This window comes from Hippichthys cyanospilos, chromosome 1 (assembly GCF_059441005.1).
Source record: "Hippichthys cyanospilos isolate Australia breed blue-spotted pipefish chromosome 1, RoL_Hcya_1.0, whole genome shotgun sequence".
NCBI lineage: Eukaryota > Metazoa > Chordata > Actinopteri > Syngnathiformes > Syngnathidae > Hippichthys > Hippichthys cyanospilos.
This window is the reverse complement of record NC_142369.1, coordinates 26,160,726-26,177,358: the sequence shown is the minus strand read 5'-3', so window position 1 is coordinate 26,177,358 and position 16,633 is coordinate 26,160,726. Positions and strand designations below refer to the sequence as shown.

At 40.8% G+C, this 16,633-nt stretch overlaps 1 protein-coding gene across 4 annotated transcripts in view; it reads left to right on the top strand.

Annotated features, from left to right (window-relative positions):
- Positions 1–5,681: 5,681 nt before the first annotated feature.
- Positions 5,682–16,633, top strand: part of ebf2 (EBF transcription factor 2) — a 34,961-nt gene continuing 24,009 nt past the window's right edge. For 2 of the 4 annotated variants that reach the window (XM_088415713.1, XM_088415697.1), the window contains exons 1-6: positions 5,682–6,224; positions 7,520–7,676; positions 9,014–9,071; positions 11,838–11,893; positions 12,001–12,074; positions 14,445–14,513. In XM_088415713.1, coding sequence (XP_088271839.1) covers positions 6,091–6,224; positions 7,520–7,676; positions 9,014–9,071; positions 11,838–11,893; positions 12,001–12,074; positions 14,445–14,513 — 548 coding nt within the window. In that variant the 5' untranslated portion in view covers positions 5,682–6,090. Of the gene's footprint in view, positions 6,225–7,519; positions 7,677–9,007; positions 9,072–11,837; positions 11,894–12,000; positions 12,075–14,444; positions 14,514–16,633 lie in introns of all 4 variants that reach the window. The other 2 variants (XM_088415705.1, XM_088415690.1) reach the window with 1 other exon arrangement.

Here is a 16,633-nt window from a genome sequence, read left to right as displayed (position 1 = left end):
ACCACGGCAAACTTATTGCACTGCTACATACACACACGCACACACACGCACGCGCGCACGCACACACGCACACGCACACGCACACAAAAAAGTCGTCTTGACAAGTCAGTGTATGATAGGATAGGATAGTTGCTAGGATCATCATTTTTTAAATGATTTGTTTGGACAACCCTGCCTTACATTTATAGATTTTTGTCTGGGTGCTCAAAGGGGCAGTCGACCCCATTTTTTTTATTGTTTGTGTTTTGTTTTTTGCCGATAAACTACATAAAACAGGGGTATTTTATTTCTGTCTACATGCCATCACATTTTAGTGCATGCTTATTGAAAGCTTGAATGTGGGGTAATACGCGTCTGTGGCGCCATCTTCAGGTTGAATTCTGTGAAAAACACAATTCTGCTGTTAGTCCCATCGCCAGAGCCGAGGCTACCAACATCACTTGTTGAATCTGGCGTAGTTGCTCTTTGTATTCACGCCTCCTTAGCGAGTTGGTCTTCTTCTATCACTGCAGCATAACACATCAAATTAAATGCAAACATTGTTTATAGATGCCCCCCCAATAGAGAGAGGGGGCGGGGGGTCAACTCAGTCTGCATTGTGTCGTCCCTTTGCGTGCGGTCGATAAGTCCGCTATTACTGGGTGAAGCAGTACAGTAATTGTCTGTTAATATGTTGAACACGCAACGAAAACAATTGGGAGTCAGAGGAACTGTCTTGACCACGTGACAGTGTGGTGTTACGTTGGTTTGACCATTCCAGAAATAAAATAATAAAATGAAAAAAAAAAAAAAAAACATTCACCAGATTCCCAATGGACAACTCTAATGCTTTAATTTCATCAGCAGTGGCGTCTCTAGGGCGGACCAGAATGGGTACCAGCAGCAAAACCAACACAATACATCCTATTTCAATTCATGAACTCGAGCGTTTTTAAATCATAACTCGACATCATTCATATTATATGAGTTGCTTTTATTGTTCTTTAGGTTACAATGCAAACCGAGCCTGCTTGCTATCTGGGCAAGGCTGAACAAGTTTGTTACATCTAGAGTCTGACACATGTCACTCCAATATTTTAAATGGCCGATTTCGGCTTTAGGGCAACATTGACCGGGCTCCCTGACTTTCTACTGAGAGCGGTTAAAGACACTACAGTTTTGGTGGCTCTTCACACACAACAAACGCCCAATTTGAGTCACAGTTAGAGAAATTGTGTTTGGCTTTGGTAAAGCCTTTGGATTATGCAAAAGGCTTACAACACAATTGCCTTGGTAACATAATTGGTAGTCATAATCATGAATATTATTATTCACGATAAAATATTATTGATAGATTATTACTCTATATAAAGAGAAGACTATTATTTTGAGCCTGCATAGTGCTCCAGCAGTGCCCCCTAGTGGGGTCAGGCCCCACTGGCCCCAAGGGCAGAGACTGGTCATCAGTAATTCTATTTCTTGCTCCTTTTACTTGACCTTCATTTCCCCCTTCACTTGCATTTTCATTGCCATGTTTTCTTTCCCAGCTTCATTTTTACTCTGCCCGCTTTTCCTGCTCCCTCTATTTTACTTCACACGCACAATTTACCTTTGGCTTATTGTCAAAATAGTCTAAATTATATCCATGAATGCAAAGCATATTTTGATCATTTGAAAACTCAGTAAGCAGTGCATGTTCACACTTTAAAAGTGTTAAAAGTGTACCCATTATGCTTAGAAAAAGATATGGTTTAGGGAAAGGCATCACTAAATTCTTATAAATATCAAAACAAAAAATTATTAGAACTCCCACTCCTTTTTTTATTAAATGATAAAAGGTCTTTCTATTTGTATTGACTGAAAAATTGTGACTCTTATTCAAATTGGTCACAATCTTACCAGTTTCTCACCTGTTTTAAAATGGCATTATTGAATAAAATCAGCGAAACAAAAATCGTGTTTCGATGACGTTTTTTATTATTATTTTTTTTTAAAAACATATATATTTTTCCTTCTTAGCACCATGGGTACAATTTAATTTAGGAAAAAACAAAACAAAACTTCAAACTAAATTTCAGACCTCCAGAACTGAATAACACTAATATTATGCCTCAGTCATATGATCAAACTACATTTCTCTTACTTTTATTACAGCTTTTCATTCTAATTTCTTAACATTCCAGAAAAAGATCAAACTTGCGTTTATGGTAAATTGAGCATGCTCACTGAGGATATGCATCTTAATAGGTAAAGAAAACAAAACAAAAAGGAGCCCAATAGACATGTAGTCAATGGTCGATGTTGTCCATAGCTCGCATTAGTTCTGGTGTTGTAGGGGAGGGACTGGAACCAGCTGCTGTCTCCAACATATACACGCGCACACACGCACGCGCGCATGCACGCACACACACGCACATGGGCATACGCACACACACAAGAGATTGGACGACCATTTTTTCTATAGTTGATGTTATTGTAATGAAAATCTAGTCAAGTCATTTTTGAGTCAAAGTCGATTGATCAAGTAAACATATCTTCCTAATGGAGTTTGTCCTGGACTCATTTTCAAATACTGGTAGATTATGATAGCCATACACGCTGATGGCGAAAGAAATGGTGCAAGTTTCACACAGTTGTTGTCCGTGTATTGTTGGCCATAACCAGTAAAGGGATAATTGACCTATTTAGCAATTTTCAGCAATAAAAGAGCAATATTTTGTCCATAATTAATTTGATGACATCAATATTTTATGTACAATGTTTCCATGGACATATTTTTCATGTACATTCATTTCCTTTTTGTCAAATTTTCTCAAGTAACAACCAATCATGACATCACATGACCAAAACCTGAAAACGTATGCCTGTGATGTCATTTTCAGTCAACAGTAAGTAGCAAAAGGTGGTTTTTAAGGTATACATTGTACATAACTGAAAATGATAGAGCATCACTTTGTGACGCTGTGTCTGGTATGACCATGTTAGGGCTAGTGGTGAATGAAGAACCAACGCTCACAGGGCGAGCAGCTATTCTCACCACAACCAGCGTATTTCCATACTCTTGGACTCCCACGGACAAATGAAGTTGGTGTTGCAGGTTTGTCCCATCATAAGCCCCATTAGAATAGAATAGAATAGAATAGAATAGAATAGAATAGAATAGAATAGAATAGAATAGAATAGAAGTTATTGCTACCGAAGGATGGTACTAATATGGGCAAGGCCGAAAGGGGACATTTTTTTCTTTGGTCTCAGTTATAATGGAACAAAAAACATTAGTAATAATGACAATTATTTGTGAACGTGTGCGTTTTTGCCATTTCCGTTTACACTCTGCCAGGTGCCACCAACACACCAGGGAGGTCCCAGGGACCAAATGAGACAACTGGGGGCCAGTTCTAAAAATGGCACATCCCTGATGAAACAATGTGATTTTGTGGACTGCTATTATATGTTAAGCAAATACTTAAAGAACCTTTTGGTCATGGTAAAAAAAAAAAAAAAAAAAAAAAAAGACAAATTGCAAACATGGGAGGCAAACCATTATTAAAGGGACAATGTGTAAGATTTAGACCGTTTTTCATTATGGACAGCAGGAGGTGCTGAAATGACTATTGTCCATAGCGTGGCGGTCGGAGGAGTACCACCCCCCATGTAATATAATTTAATAATAACTAGACCTACGGTTATATTTATAACATACGGTTGGTCATTAAAACACATTTATTTTTAAGTTAAATCTTACACATTGTCCCTTCAAGCGACACTGGACCAGAGCAGAGGTCAGAAAACTATGAAGCCCAGAGACTCGATACCCTACTTGGAATATCCACATTTAACAATAGAATTGTAGAATGTTTCTACCAGTTGCAGTATTCTCTAATTTTTCCAGTGATATTGAGCTGTAAAAGCTTAACAATTATTACGTCAATATATAGTGCCAATACATACTGCTTAATCATTGTAAAAACGATTATTAGTCTTATTGTTGATACAATTAATATTATCACTTATATTCACTCTTACAGTGATGCGAGGTGTTTATATTGACAGAAAGGTACTGTACAGTAACCCGATTACTGGTGAGGACTGATTGGATGCTATGGTCATGTATTTGTAATCGTCATCTTTTCTCTTAATGATAAATAATTTGTCAAGTCAAGTTAATATCTTTATCACCTTTGTCACATAACTTGAACTTGTGACCGTTTCCTTTAAAAAAAAAAAATCCCCTTGAAGTAATTTGATTGATTGATGTATCAGTTTCTATGCAGTTGCTATGGTCCTTTAGTTTGCTTTATTTGTTATACAACACCTGCCCAGTTATAATAATAATAATAATAATAATATGATGATGATGATGATGAATTATGATGACGTGTTTTTGTTGATATGACATTAATTATGAACATGAATTACTGCCTTTTAACTATCAAATAGCAAATACTGAAGTTGCAAGGAGCTGCGTTGAGAATGGAATTAATGTTACTAACGGTACAGTGGGTGCTGCATTTATCTATTTTTTTTATTGTATACGGTGCTGTTTATGAGAAAACTTGTAATTTGCAAAATAGAATAAACCAGGGGTGGCTTGGTGGCATGGTTAGAACGTCCGCCTCACAGTTCAGAGTCCCAAGTTCAATTTCAGCTTGCTCCGGCCTCCCTGTGGGAAGTTTGCATGTTTTCCCCGAGCCTGCGTGGGTTCTCTTCGGGCACTCCGGCTTCCTCCCACATTCAAAAAACATGCATGATTATTGGACAATCCAACTCGCCCTTAGGTGTGTTTGTGAGTGTGAATGGTTGTTTATCTCGGTGTGCCCTGTGATTGGCTGTCAAGCAGTCCAGAGTGTCCCCCGCTTACTGCCCATAGACAGTTGGGATATGCACCAGCAAACCAGCGACCCAATAGTGAGGATAAGCGGCTGTAGAAAATGAAAAAAAAGGAAAATTAAACCTTCTAATACACCACTAATATAATTATATCAGTGAAGGAATGTTCTAAAAGCATGCAGACATTGGGGTTGCAGTGGAGTTGTCAATCATGTGAGGGGAAGTGTGCAGAATAAGTCAACAATTCTGGGTGGATGTGTTGGTGTTGGGGGTGGAGGGCAGCACGGCTCCCTGGGACGGCTCTCATAATTGGGAGGAACATCTGACTTTGTCCCGCACTGGCGGCAGATGGTGGGCTGCGGCGGGACCCAAAAGAGGGGGGGGGTTACACTGTCATTGTGTCCCGGCCACTGAGACAATAGGCTGAGGGGGAAGGAATCAGGGTTGGGCAAAACTTAACGAGAGGAAAAGGAGGAAATGAGACGGTCAGGGAGTGCTGTTATCTTGTAGTTTTTATTTCTTATTTTAACTCACATAAACACTTGCGTAAAATAAGTAGTAAGACTTTTGGACGTATTTTCAGCGTGTGGTGATCTGTTTTTTTTTTCTTTTCTTTCGTGTGAAAAGTATTATTGCACGGAATCAAGCGCATTTGTTCATGCATTTTGACCAATATTGTGCGTCTGGAGGTGTTTTGAGTGCGCAAAGTTACAAGGCTGACGGCGTGGATGCTGAATGTGGCCGCGGTCCAAATAACGGGACGCACTTTACACCAATGAAAGCATCCATCGCAACATATGGCACAGAGGCCCCTCCTTCTCCACGCTGCATCCTCGCTCATTCATGCTTCACGACAGTGGTTCACTGCAAGCCTCCTGGCCCTCGGACCAACTGTTAGGATACAGGGTGCTCGTTTGCACTGACAACCAAAAAAAAAAACTTGCACAGCAGATTGTGTCGCTGGAGTTTAGTTGCACCGAGCAGATTTTTTTCTGCATGGCGCTCTACTTGGATCATGATTGAGAACTGTGACGGAATCTATTTATTCACATCTTTGCACTTTTAAACTCAAGTGCGAGTGGATTCATATCGTGACACGCTCCAAAACATCACACTTTATTAGCAACTCGATCTCCCACAGCTCTTTTCCCCCCTTTCTTGCGGCGTGCGCCTCGGAGGAGCGCAGCCCCTATTTCGGGTTGTGTTTGCTCTAGCGCTTTGGCTCCCCGGCTGACTTTCTGAGTTTCCAAAAGTGCACCCGCCACTCAGGAGAGGGGTTAAATGTTCGGGATCCAGGAGCATTTGATGCGAGAAGTGAGCGGATTAAAAGAGAGAAGTCTTGGAGAGGAGATGGATCCAGTCCGCTCTTGGGTGCGAAACGTCGGCGTGGTGGATGCCAACGTCGCTGCGCAAAGGTAGGCATATTTTACATCATACATCATTATTTGTATTTGAATTATTGTTAGTTGGAGTAAAACGTCTTGCCTTATTTCTTTCACGGCAAGAGCCGTGAAAATCATGTTTTAAAATATAACCCATATCTTCTCTAAAAATTATGGGCCAAAATCCTGAAGATTTTTTTTTCAGAACAAGAAATACTTTTTGAATAATGGCAGCGTATGATAAATGTGCAACGGCAACTGATGAACACAAACGTATAGCTGCCAATATGACAGAAAAACGAAAAGTCGACTAGCTCTACAAACTGGAATATGAAACTCAAACGGCCTGCATATCTTTTTGGAACTTTTTATTCCTTACGGAAAAACGCGTTTTGACGCACCCCGTTGGAGGTAAAACAAATACATATAATCATAAAACAACAGAAACAACATTTTGATTCGGGGGGAAAAAAAACAAAACAGCTTTTCTTTGGTTTATATTCATCTTTTTCTCGTTCTATGTTTTAACACTTAATTTAGAGTAATATGAGTTTCTCTCCAAAATATTGAATAGAGGTGAAGAAAATGCATTTAAAGCAAAATCAAGCAAATTAAAGCAAATTAAATGCACGGTATAAAAAATGTTTACGGTAAAAATGATAACATATTTTTTAACCTTCATGTATTAAATGTTTTTAGACGTTAAAGGTTAAAACGAATATATTGTTAAATTGTTGCAGGAAAATGTATTTGTGTGAAATAAATCAAACAGAAGTATGCATTTTTCTTAAGGTTTATTTGGCAAATTATCATTATTTCACATTATTTTAATAAGATAACTAAAATATTGGATGCATTTGAATTCTGCAAGTTGAAAATTAGTTTTACTTTCTCCCCTCTTCCATGTTATTATATTTAACATATTTTATTATTTGTTATGTTTCACTTTGAGTTGGGAAAATCCGTTTTTAGAAAATTGACAATTTTGAATTCCTAAAAATATGATTTGGAAAAAATATGCGTTCATAAGTGAGAGCTGAATTTCTAATTTTGGAACTTCTTTATGAATGGCATATTGTGATGACTGAATATTAACATTTCTAAAGATTTGTTACTCACATCGACAGAAACTTCTATATGGAAGTAGAAGCTGTTTATAGACTAATGTTTGTGTGATATTTTAAGAATAATACTATAGGAAATCTTGGCTTTTATTTAAATTTAAAGTCCATCTTAGGCTTCATTTAAACACCTCTTAGTGTGACATAACTCGGATTAAAATTTCCTGTCAGTCTAATGGCTTGCACCTGCATGTATGTCCCATGCAGTGGAGTGGCCCTGTCCAGAGCTCACTTTGAGAAGCAACCTCCTTCCAATCTACGCAAGTCCAACTTCTTCCACTTTGTGCTGGCGCTCTATGACAGGCACGGGCAGCCCGTGGAAGTGGAGAGGACGGCCTTTGTGGACTTTGTGGAACACGACAAGGTGTGTGAGGGCTTCGTTCTTCAAGCATACTTACATGACAAGACACACGGACCCCTCAAGTGGCAACAAGAATACACCATAACAGATTTTATCCATACAAACCAGTTGCTCCTCTCGAGCTTCAGTGCCTGCATAAAACAGCTGACGGCTTCATGCTTACACCAACCTCTGTATACCCTCGGTGAGCTGATGATGTGGGATTGAAAAAGAATATCTAATGACTAATTAGCAGCTTGCCTCATTAGAAGGCCGGGGCCACCTCAATTTTTTTTTTATTTTTTCGTAAATGCAAATGATTCCCACTCCTGTTGAGTTATCCATAGAGAGCTAATCATCAAAGTCTCTTCTGAAAGCAACACTGTGGGGCAGAGGGCGAATTCTTCAGGTTGGCCAAGTAGGACATGGACGTGTGCAATTGGGTAAATTTGAAAATGGACTCTGCATGGCCTCATGTCCACCGTTGACAGACACTTGTGCCGCGTGTGAGCCCGTCATAGCTTCCGAGATCTTGTCGAGTCAAGTTTGCTGGGAATGTCAGGGATGGTGTGTGAGTTAATGCCAGGGTTGAAAGCTGTCAGTGTGTGCCAGTGGGTTCATTTTCTGCATGGTTACCCTGGCATCTGTTTTGACTTTGTAATTATGCAGAAGTAGAGGTGCCATGACAAAATCAACAACCCTCTGTTTATATTGAGAAAACCTAGAAAGGCAGTCGTCAATCTATCTGCCGATATTACACATTTGAGCCACCTCACTTGGCCAACTTATCTTCATGCATCTTAATTTGCCCTCTTCCTCTTTCTCTTTTTCCCAGTTGCTCTGCTCCCCCAGCTTTCTTGTTCTTCTCCCCTCGCTCTCATCTTTGAGATGCCTCCTGGGTTATTGGACCAGAGAGCATTCCTTTGAGACCACTTAGAAAGACCAGTAGAGGTAGAAGATGAGAAAGAAAGGGGGAGTAAGAGCGGAGGTGGGGGCTGGAGGCTGAAGTAGAAGCAGCGCGCAAAAGGAAGTTTTGCCGTCAAGGTCGACCGCTGCTCATTCTTACATGCACGATGGTCAAACACACTTGTCGCACACAGAACTTCTCCGGCAGCCAATCTCAGGACTACCGGAGTTTCTATGAGGCACGATAGCTCAGCCTCTCTTATGGGCCATGGTTAAGCGTTGAGCTTATGACAACAACACACACAATGTTGAGCCTTGTGATCTCAATGCCGCTCCCGGAGAAGGTCGAACTGCGGGATTTGGAGAGATTGGCTTTGTGTTTAATGGTGTCCCTAACGTGCTTAACTACATCCTCTGTGTTGTGTGGCTGTGGCGTGTGTATTTCCAAGGAGCAGACCGGGGAAAAGACTAACAACGGCACTCACTACAAACTCCAGCTCCTCTACAGCAACGGTAAGCGGCAGTGAGCACGGACCTTTAAATTGATCAGATGGGAATGTTTAAACGGTGAAGGTTAGTGTCGACTGTCGGAAATGGAAGCAGGCTCGGAGACCGTTTTCATCCCTCGACGTACAAGCCACATTATTGTACTCCGACTATGTTGCCCAAGTTCAAAAAATATGCCTTGCAGGGACTAAGTATGCACCCGTGAGATGGCCAGCCAAGTGACGAATGATTGTAGGCCTACGCACTTAAGTAAAATAAATGAAAGTGACTTTTTCTCCAAGTATGCTATTTCTTATTTCTTCCTATTTCTTCCAATAAGACTGGATAGGTATACAGTAGGCACAAGAACCCAAAATGCATTTAACTGTTTCATCACTTCCTATACAGGGTATACTAACCCAGTGATTAAAAATCAAAAAGGACTGCTTCACTTTGGCTTAATATTTTGGCAACAGCATGATAGCATCATTTGCCTTAAATACACGCTCACAAATTGCGGTGGAGTGTAGATCTCGTTGTTCACAGGGATAAGGGGTCACAGAGAGTGAAAAATTGCATATATACGTACATTCATTGAAAAATATAACTCCTCAAAATTATGAAAAAAAAAAAAAAAACTGCCAGTAAGCCCCTTCCAAGAAAAAAAAAATGTGAATCCACTTGCGTCAAACCAAGCCAAAGTAAGATCTACCCTGACTTACGACTGCTCCAACACAGAGGTTTTTCAAGTTATATGTGGTTGCTTGGTTAGTTTGTCAGGCCAAGTCCATGACGTCGCTCACTGAACTGTAAAAGAAGTTGTTTTTTTTCTAAATTGATTTTATTGAGATGACTGTAAAACCTTAATATGTATGAAGAAAATGCAAAGCTTAGTGTGGAAAATCAACACCATTTACAATCCACGGGCAAACGTTTACCCATTGAACACTTGTGTACGTACCTGACAGATCTCAGGGTTAAAATGATTGGATGTCTACTTGACTTTAATACCCTCCAGAGACATTTATCTCTTGAAATCAAATAATCACTAACCCCATGTGACATCAAATCTAAGAGGACTTATTTACAACCTGCCTGTCTGTTGCCATCGGCGGACCTTAACTCTGTGGAGCAGCGAACCGTCCGCCAACAAGGTGACACAGCCTTCAAATATACAAGTGTGTATGAAAAAAAAAATCTAGATTTGAACACCAAACTGCCTTGCCAGATTCGGCTAGTTTGAATGACACTTGTCCTAAAGGTTTCATACCGGTGTTTGTGAGCAAGAAAAGAAGCTTCATCTTTGTTGCCAAAATCTCTTTGTGAGAATTATTCACATCACTTGTCTTCTTTTCTTTCATAACAGTTGTCAGAGTAGAGCATACAGCTGCAAAAATGAGAATTAGCAAATTCATTTGCAAGTCCAACCTCAAAAAGCACAAGTAAAATAAATAACAGTAATACAGAGAATTGTTAGTTATTTTCGAGTCCGGTTACAACATGTTGCCATGCACGGACACTCCAGAACCCGGATATCTGATGATCTAATGACACCCTCAACCACACTCTCAATGTGTTTCCCACATCACATTAGAAATACATGTGGAAATTTGGCTCCCATGAGCCACCACTGCCCCTACTCTGCCATCGCAGTGGCACCCATGGGAGAGAAGATAAAAGGCATGTTCTCCAGCAACCCCCTTGTACAGCATCCGCACGCACGCACGCACACACACACACACGCACACACCAAGGGCACTTCCTCTTCATCCCCTTCCCCCATGTGATATCAAAGGCCTCTCAATAGCGACTACACATTTTGAAAGCGATACTCTCCAAAGTTGCTTAAATACAGTGTGTCTACTTCCCCATTAACCAATTTATTTTATTAGTCCTCTTTTTCATCTCTGGGATTTGCTGTCAAGATTTTTTTTTTTTTTTTTTTTTACAAAAGCAGCAGGTACGACTCTCAGGCTCCATTGACATGAACCTGGTCAAACTGGTTAGTGTTGTCCTACCTGATGTTGTGCACACTGCAGTTACATACTGCAAAGTCGCCAACGAGTCTTGGGAATATGTCATTGCACTTGATAAATTGTGAGAGCGCGGCTGTAAATTCTGTCCTCAAACAGAAGACAACTAATAATCATCAAACATGAAATAACTTCCAATCCCCTCAGAAACCATCGGAGAGAAAATATGAGATGCATGCCAATCGTATTTCTCCATGTTCCTTGGATGGAGTTCAATGTTGTGTAATTTTTTTATTTTTTTATTGCAGGGTTGACCATGGGGGATAAGATTTGAATCATAAATTGTTTCTTTCTAACTATCCCCAGTACAGTACAAAGAATGAGAGAGTTGATGTTTTATATCACTGTTTGGGTCAAGACAAATCTTCAATTATTATCTGGTGGTACACAGATTATTAGAGCAAAAATAAACATGTTTGTGTAGCTGTTTTAATTCCCCTTCCAATTTCCATTTCATTACATTTTCAACCGAAACAGTTTTCCTTAATTATTTTTGTACGCTTGGGATCAACTAGAGGAAGCTGTGTATATTGTCATCTTATGAAAGCTATATTGAAACAAGCGAATTGCGCCATTACATATTGAAAAAGATTCACAGTTGTTTTCCTGTACATGTATTGAGAACATAAGGAACATCTGAATGATCATTTTCTGTGCTGGCTACATAAATGTCACACTTTTTAAAAACGGCGTCTATAGTTATGAGTAAAAAAGGTCCGCTGCACCAAGATGTCAAACATCAACATCTGTTTTTGTGCAGGGGTCCGTACAGAGCAAGATCTCTACGCACGACTTATCGACTCAGTCACAAAACAGGTAAGTAAGCTTTGCTTTCCTGACGGAATTTAGTTTTCAAGGAAAGTACGCTAAAATGATTTTACATGAAACTGACATATCCTGTTGCTGGTTCCCCTTTTGTGTAGCCAATATCGTACGAGGGCCAAAACAAGAATCCCGAAATGTGCAGAGTTCTGCTCACGCATGAGGTCATGTGCAGGTGGGTGGTATGAACCTCTACCTATATCCCCTACACATATGCACACACATACTCAAATTTATAGAGAGCGGGATGTTTTGGGGATCTTCGGAGTTCAAAGGTTTTGAATGTCATGCCACGCAAAGCCCATTGGTGGGAAAAGCTGATCTTGAAATAAAATTTCAGAAACACAACTAAAAACGTCTTGCAGATTTGAAAACAGCACCGACGTATACTGTGTCCTATTTATCCTCAGTGAAGTGAAGTATCCTTGTAATATGCCCTTAATTTATTACTGAACTCTTATTTGTAAATTTATGAACATTTAATATCCCATTTGCCCTCAAACAATTAACGCTTATGTATTCATCCTTTTTGTTGACTGATTTTTACCATAGTAAAAATCATCCTCTTATCTCACGAGGGGCGAAAGTTGGGGAGTGTTTGCAAAAATGTCGCCAGAGGTCATCACAATGTCAACAGAGGTGGCCAATTATTCACCAAGAGTGTTTTAGTTGCAAGAGCGGAAAAAACAAAACAAAACACTTAATTAAAACTGTTTGTAAATGTTTGGCTACCTTTTGGCAACTTTTGGCAACCATTGGCAACACTTTGGCAAATGTTGGCAAACTTGAACACACCCTAATGAGATGTAAAGCGCCACTATGCTCAACTACACTCACCAAAGTTTGCCCCTCAGTGGAATAGTGGCTTTATGGTAATGTCAAACATCTTATTTACACTGATATATGTAGGTTTAATTTTTTTTTTTTTTTTTACAATGATATCCTCTACTGCATGTGGCCCCACTAGTCTGAACACGCTTTTGTGATTCATATTGCATTTGTGGAATATGATTAAGAAGAAATATGGACCTGTTTTTATCCATCGCAGTGGCGGCCATTTTACCACTTGCTGACAACTTCAAATGACATCACAGTTGTTCAGGGCTAAGGTGATAACCAATCAAAGCTCAACTTGTGAATATCGCATGACCAAACTCATAAAACAGGTAATCCATGATTGGTAGTTGACCTAAGTAACTCTGACGTCATTTTCAGCTGGCAGCCAGTGGCAAAATAGCTGGCACTGAAATGGATAAAAAATGGATGGACTTCATTTTCCAAAAAGGCAATATCCATGGGAACTCTGTGTTCAGACTGGTGGAGATGCAGAAAATGCATTTCCGTAAGGAAACCCTTTGACTTGATTTCCCCTTTAAAAATACTCACGCAAAATCAAGTATGACGCTCTAAATACAGTATCTTCATATATGTCCTAATGGATTTGCCTTGCCATCGGCCCATATCTGCAATTTTACCGTCTTGTATTTTTCACACGCTGCCAACAAATGGAAACCAGTAATATCTACCCTTTCGCTATAACCCTAAAGCAGTATGCCGCAACCAGCGCACTATGGTTGCGAGGGCGAGACGACAGCTGACATAACCAGAAGCGCTCAAGTGAACTGTTATCACAATTCCTTCATCAAATCGACACCCCGGGAACGAGCCGAGACAGCGTGTTTGAACTTGCTTGGCGTGCGATGAGTGACACATTCCGCAGATGTAGAGCCGCGATATAAGAAGTGTCAGCTTGACGACCCCACGTGTTATAGATAACAGGCTTTGGATAATCATGATATAATAATAGCGTGGTTTATAGAGGTAAATGGGTAAACATGGGTGTGCGCAGGGAGAGGAAGAGGAGAGATGAGTGGGCCGGTGACCCGGAGGTGGAGGGCAGCAGCAGGGAAAGGATGGGGGGCCGAGATGGAGTGGGCTCTGCCATTGTGCAGCCAGCAGATGCCCGAATGTGACTCACAGCTGGCTAATAACAGAGCCGAAGAGGCGGAGGGCAAGCGTCACAGCTGGGGAGTGAGGCCGTCTGACAGGGGGGCGGAGGGGGGCAGGGCAGGGCCAAGCTGGGACACGAGAGGGGTGAGGCGAGGTGTAGGGGTGGCAGATGGTAAAGGGTGGGGGCACTTTTGTTATGCAGCGAAGGGGACGTCGGGGGGGGGGACCAGCAGGCTCCTCGGACAGGGCTGCTGACGAATGGTCGTATGTGCATGTGTGTGCGTGCTCGAGGGGTGGGGTGGGGGGGCGTGAATTTGATTTCGGAATCAATGTGACAGATTGGTTGGCTGCCTTTTCACTTTTGAATGGTCTCTCACTGTTTGTAGGGTGTGTTGTTGTACCTTTTCTTCCTCTTCTATTCTTTTGTCCCCTCCTCCCCTCCCCTCTCATGCCTCTTTTGTGTTCTGTTGGATGTTGCTGGACTGCGGAGTCTGGGTCTGTGGACAAATGACGGCTCCCCCTGTTTAAATTGCTTATTTTCCTGCCTGACTTTTCCCTCTTGTTGTCTTTTCTGTCCCTTTAATTGCCCACTCAGCCGCTGTTGTGAGAAGAAGAGTTGTGGTAACCGAAATGAGACGCCCTCTGACCCAGTCATCATTGACAGGTAAGGAGCTCCAATACAGTACACAAAGCACTGACTCATACTTAAAAGCACATAGATTGTGCTTTTGTGTAGATATGGCTGCTCACAACCCGCTGTTGCATTTCCACGCTGTAAAACTTCATCAGGTTTGGGCCCTGTGTATGGTTGCGATGGCTAGAAGTTGACGTATTTGCTCAGGTTTATTTGTCATACTCGAAGAAGTGCATTGGCCGTGTTACTCAGAGCCAATACGAAGTGACGATTGCTTTGTGACTATAAAAACAGATCCGGTACAAGGCCGTTACAAAGATCAAAACCGCTCCTCAAGAATATTGAGCGACACAGTGTTCAAGGTATCCAATCAAAAATTTGTTTACTATTGCTGGCGGTAATTTTCAGTGGCGGAATTTGCGCTTTATCATTCTTTGTAGTGCACTGATAAAAAAATGATACATTGCAGGTCTAATTTTCTTAGCTCATATCTAATCCTAATGTAATGTTTCAATCTTTTAGTGAACTAACTAGAAAAAACTTTGTAGCTGAAAATTTTTACCGGTTGGGAGAACAGTATGATTGTAATTACGTGGTGCCTTGAGATACAAAAAAAACTTGTCGCTTGGTCGAATTATTTGCTTTGACTTATGAGCACAGACTTGATACCTGCTGTACTGCGGCAGTGAACTTACCGTAACTCACTTTACAGAAAAACACAGTTTGGCAAATCGGGAATGATTTTCCAAAAGGAGTTTGTTCAATTTATTGCTGCTATCAGTTAATTTTTTTCCGTCAAAGTAAACAACACGGGAGACGATTACTTTTTGTGTATTTAAAACAACCACAAATCTCAGCCTTTTGGTCAGCTAGCTAAATGCTCAAAATATGGTAGCATCTATGGTGCAGAGTTTTAACCCTTTAAGCAATGAATTGAAAACAAATGATGTACAGTAGCAATGCATGTTGACAGAAACTGAACAGTACCCACAATCATATTTTACCCTCTGTAAAGAGCCACTAATTAGAGTGCCATATCCTTGAGAAGGATTGCAACATTTCAATAAACAATATGTCCATCTGTCTTATCCTACCCCAGTTGGCTAAAGCGGTCATGCAAGAAAGAACAAACGAACAAAAAAAATAGCCATTCATTTGATGCAGTATGACAAAACTGTTTTGTTTTTACATCACCCTGATTATGCCACTACAGTACCTTTTTATAAAGTCAAATATTTTGAAATCTTTGTTTTCTTTATTAAACCACTTTTTTAACAGATTAATGCACATTCATTTAAACTGGAATAGGTGATTTAAAATTCCTATCTAAAACAAACTGTATTAAATGTCTTAATTCCAAGAAGAGCGTGAAATACCTTTCTGGCTTGTGCCAATCCAGAAGAGCCTTTTTCATAAAGCACTTGCATTGGAGCCTATTAGATTATGCAGGCGTGCCTAATAAAGTGTCCAGCGAGTGTGGAATTATGCTCAGTTCTCAACCTCCTTAGGAGCAGTTGCACCTGAGACCCCCCCCCCCCCCCCCCCCCCCCCATCCCCCCAACAAACATTAATCTTCACATGAGAAGCATGTGTATGTTTCATATCACGGCGCAGACTCACACATGCAGTCAATGTTCACCCTGACCACCACTTATCACACTTTAACCGCCGAGTAATCAGAGTGTGTGAAGGCCCTCACATCCGAGCGATTTGGACTTTTCACGCAGTCTGTCAGCGCAGTGATGAATGGTCATAAGCAGCAATACTTTGGTTGTGATGTCATCGACGCAACCTCCATCGGCTTTCCCTCCTGCTGCACCTCCTCTCCTTCCGTCTTTCCTTCATTCCCGCTTTCTCAAGAATTGTGGAGAAAACACTTACTTCATTTATGTCAAGGACCCTTTTCTTCCCCTTCTCAGTTCAAGCTGGCTGCCTGTTGACAGTATGTCTCATAGGAGTTCTGCTCAGGATATTTTTCATATCGTGGAAAAACTAGGCTGTTGTCTTTTCAATGTTCCCAGAATGCCTCAGAGCAGCTGCTTTTCTCATTTGCACATTATTCTCCCCATGTCCCATCCCATATACACTTCCCCCTTACATGTCTTAAACCTCAATTTTAAGTAACTTCACAGCTTGCTGCGGAGAGAGGG